The sequence below is a fragment of the Thermobia domestica genome, chromosome 8 (assembly GCF_964235325.1).
Source record: "Thermobia domestica chromosome 8, izTheDome1.hap1.1, whole genome shotgun sequence".
In the NCBI taxonomy this organism is placed as follows: Eukaryota; Metazoa; Arthropoda; class Insecta; order Zygentoma; family Lepismatidae; genus Thermobia; species Thermobia domestica.
The window spans coordinates 296278906-296283167 of record NC_137461.1 but is presented as its reverse complement, the minus strand read 5'-3'; the positions used below and the strand labels follow the sequence as shown (position 1 = coordinate 296283167).

General features: G+C 35.2%; 1 protein-coding gene across 1 annotated transcript; it reads right to left on the bottom strand.

The window, feature by feature from the left end:
* Window positions 1-1328: 1328 nt before the first annotated feature.
* Window positions 1329-1655, bottom strand: LOC145692618 (uncharacterized). Its single transcript, XM_081767941.1, has one exon. It carries the CDS (start codon window positions 1653-1655, stop codon window positions 1329-1331), a length of 327 nt encoding a protein of 108 aa, XP_081624067.1.
* Window positions 1656-4262: the final 2607 nt, after the last annotated feature.

Genomic DNA, 4262 nt, shown 5'->3' with positions numbered 1-4262 from the left:
AACGGTAAGAGGTATCGAGATGCAGTTTTCTGCAACGAATTAATTGTCCGAAAAGTAGATTTCTAACTTCTTCATTAATCCATTATTCAAACAGGAGGTGTTTGAAATTAGCCATTTCAGGTTTCAATAGTGATTTCCATTGCACAAAAACGATAAGTGATATCAAGATGCAGTTTACGCAGTTTATTCAGCTTCCCAAGAAATAGTTTCCACCTTTTCCCTTAACCCTCTGTTGAATTAGGAAGTGGTTAAAATTCATCATTTCCGATTTCAACATCTATCTTCATTGGATAAAAACAGTCATGTATAGCGAAAAATGGATTTTTGATTCAGTGTTCGAGGAATATACTCCATTTCTGATCTTATTAATCTATTGCAACCAGTACATATATATATATATATAAAAGTTTTTGTATCAATCTATTCCACTGTTGGTCGATGATGAGTCCTGAGTTCCAGTTCATTGCTTTATTACCCTCCATTTCTATAAACATGCCTCCTTCCATTTCCTGACTATTTTTCTATCTTGTTGGCCTTTAATTTTTACTTCATTCCAATTAACTGCATGTTCCGTCTCCCTTACGTGTTTGTAGACCACATTTTTGTCTCTCTCTAGCCTAACGTCATCCTTACGTTGTTTTGTAGTCTTCCTTATGTTGTCATTCTTAGTCCTTTTCCAGTTTCCCCAATATAACACATGTCACATTCGCTGCACTGAATTTTATAAATCACTCCTTTTTTCTCCACCAATACCCCTTGCTCTTCTTCTTTCTTCTTCCTTCTTTTTTCCCTTATTACCTCCAGTAGGTTCTTGCTTCCTTTTCTATAAGTTGAGATGCCTCCCATCCTCTTAAGTATTCTTTTTATGATTTCTGTTTCTTCTCCCAAACTTTCTATCTCCCACCACATTTTTCTCCTATCTTCTATTCCTTCTTTACTTTGCTCTCCTTCCCAGCTTCTTTCTTCTCTTCGTTGTTGTTCTCTTATCTCCTTCTGTATTTTAACCTCTTTCTATCGTATCCATTATTCTCCAGCTGCTTCTGTTCTGCCTTGTCTCCTTCACTGCTTATTTGCATAATGCTATTCTCCCTGTTAATAATGAAATTCCTCTTGGTCGAGTAATCTATATCACTTCTGGCGTGGCAATAGTTTCCCGACGTGCAACTTTTTTGATGCCATTCTGTGTATATCACTCTTTGTTATCTCCTTGTTCTCATATCCAGGAAAACTATAGCCTCTTCCTTTTGTACCTCTAGCTTCAGTTGTATGCCTTTCTCTAGATCCTCAATTTCTTTTACAAACTTTTCCAATTGCCCTACAGTTCCTTTTCAATTCTCCAGGCAATCATCAACATATCTAGCAAAAAACACTAATCTGTCACTTCCTTTCATCCTTACTTTCTTCTCCCAGTCATTCATAATAATTTCTGCTAGCACTGGACTTAACCTGGAACCTATGCTTAGTCCTCCTTTGATCTTCACTAACTTATCACCTATAACACAATATCTGTTATCCCATATAATCTTCAGAGCCCCCTTCAGACCTTCTTCCCTCCAACCATTGATCTTTCTATCCTGCATCAATTCAGTAATAACTTTAACGATGTTGTTCCTTCTTAGACTTGGAAACATAGCCTTCACGTCAACACTAATCATGTTCAGTGGAGAAGGAAGAGGCTATAATTTTCCTGGATATGAGAATAAGGAGATAACAAAGAATGATATACACAGAATGGCATCAAAAAAGTTGCAAGTCGGGAAACTATTGCCACGCCAGAAGTGATGTAGATTACTCGACCAAGAGGAATTTCATTATTAACAGGGAGAATAGCATTATGCAAATAAGCAGTGAAGGAGACAATGCAGAACAGAAGCAGCTGGAGAATAATGGATACGATAGAAAGAGGTTAAAATACAGAAGGAGATGAGAGAACAGAAACGAAGAAAGAGAAGAAAGAAGCCGAGAAGGAGAGCATTGTGAAGGAGGAATAGAAGAAAGAAGAAAACTGTGGTGCGGGATAGAAAGTTTGGGAGAAGAAACAGAATACTTAAATCATTAAAAGAATACTTAAGAGGACGAGAGGCATCTCAACTTATAGAAAAAGAAGCAAGAGACTACTAGAAGTAATAAGGGAAAAAGAAGGAGGAAGAGAGAAGAAGAGCAAGGAATATTGATGGAGAAAAAAAAGGAGTGATTTATAAAATTCAGTGCAGCGAATATGACATGTGTTATATTGGGGAAACTGGAAAAAGAATAAGAGAGCGTTTAAAACAACATAAGGATGACGTTAGGCTAAAGAGGAACAAAAATGCGGTCTACGAGTATAAACATGTAAGGGACACGGAACATGTAGTTAATTGGAATGAAGTAGAAATTCTAGGCCAAGAAGTATGTCCATCAAGCTGGCCCGCACAAATTTCAAATTCAAACCAAAACGGTACCAAAAATTTGTACCCAATATGTACCAATTTGTACCACCAAACTTAGAATTTGTACCCCTACCAATTTCGAAAAAAATGAATTTTTGATGGCGTCAAGCTGGCCCGCACAATTTCTTTTTCTTTCCAATTCGAACCAAAACGATACCAAAAATTTGTATGCAATATGTTCTAATTTGTACTACCAAAATTAGAATTTGTACCCCTACCAATTTCAGAAATTTAGAATTTTTGATGGTGGTTCAGCTTGATGTCAAGCTGGCCCGCACAATGTAATTTTCTTTCTAATTCGAACCAAAACAGTACAAAAAATTTGTACCCAATATGTACCAATTTGTACCACCATAATTAGAATGTATATCCCTACCAATTTCATAAAATTAGAATATTTGACGCGCAATTTATTTTTCTTTCTAATTCGAACCAAAACAGTACCAAACCTTTTTACCCAATATGTACTAATTTGTAACACCAAAATTAGAATTTGTACCCCCTACCAATTTCAGAAAGTTAGAATTTTTGATTGCGGGCCAGTTTGACGTCAAGCTGGCCCGCACAATATACTTTTCTTTTCAATTCGAACTAAAACGGCACTAAAAATTTGTACCCAATATGTACCAATATGTGCCACCAAAATTTCAATTTGTACTCCCACCAATTTCTAAAAATTTGAAGTTTTGTTGGCGGGCCAGTTTGACTATTTTTCTTTCTAATTCGAAACAAAATTAGAGTTTGTACCTCTAACAATTTCGGAAAATTATAATTTTTGATGGCAGGCCAGGTTGATTTTAAACTGACCTTCATAACTTATTTTCTTCCAATTCGAAAAAAAATCCGTAGAAAAATTTGTACTCAATATGTTTCAACTTTTACCACCAAAATTACAATGTGTACCCCTACCAACTTCGAGAAATTTTATTTATTTATTTATTAGTTATTTATTTTTGCGGGTAAAGCTGGCCAGCACAACTTGTTTTTCATTCCAATTTGAATTAAACATTACCAAAAAATTATATTTAATATGCACCAATTTGTGCAACCAAAATCGAAATTGTACCTCCACCAATTTCTAGAAATTTGAATTTTTTATGGCGGATCAAATTGGCCGACGACTGTATTCTTTCGACAGGCTAGAAAGACTAAAGGGAACCACCATCACAAAATAATTCTTTGGAGAGGCCGTAGATTAAATAGATAGCATTGGCTTTTGTACAACTTGGTTGAGGGAGAGAGTCAGATATCTACACATATTCAGAACCCCAAAATATTTTATGGGTGGATGATTCCTTTCTCAAACCGTCTGTGATTATTGAGAAATTTAATTTGTATTATAGAACTCGTTCAGAGGATCAGTTTTCTATGACGTCGCCACCATCCACACATATCTCCGTTTCGATAACAGTCTAAATTGAAATTTTGCTGATAGAAATTGGTACAAACTGAGTCATCATCAATAATAAGCACCAGAGTAAAAATGTGAATGGAACCAGTTAAAAATTCGTTTGGAAAATGCTGACGTCAAATTTAAAACAAAAAATACAATTTTGCTGACTACCTTGATATCAAATAGATACACATATTAGAGTAAACAATTCAAATTTATTGAATTGGTGTAGGTACAATTTCCAGCTCTTTGTTACAAATTGTCTAAATTTTTTAAGAGATTTTTCATTTGAATTCTAAACAAGCCCTTGCGCTGGAGGATTTGACTTGGTGACAAATTGCCTGTTCGATGAATAACAATCTCTGATCTTTAGTCCTACATGATTTTCCTGATGCAAGTTATATGCAAATTTTTCGTGCCGTTTTTACGAATTCAAGGAA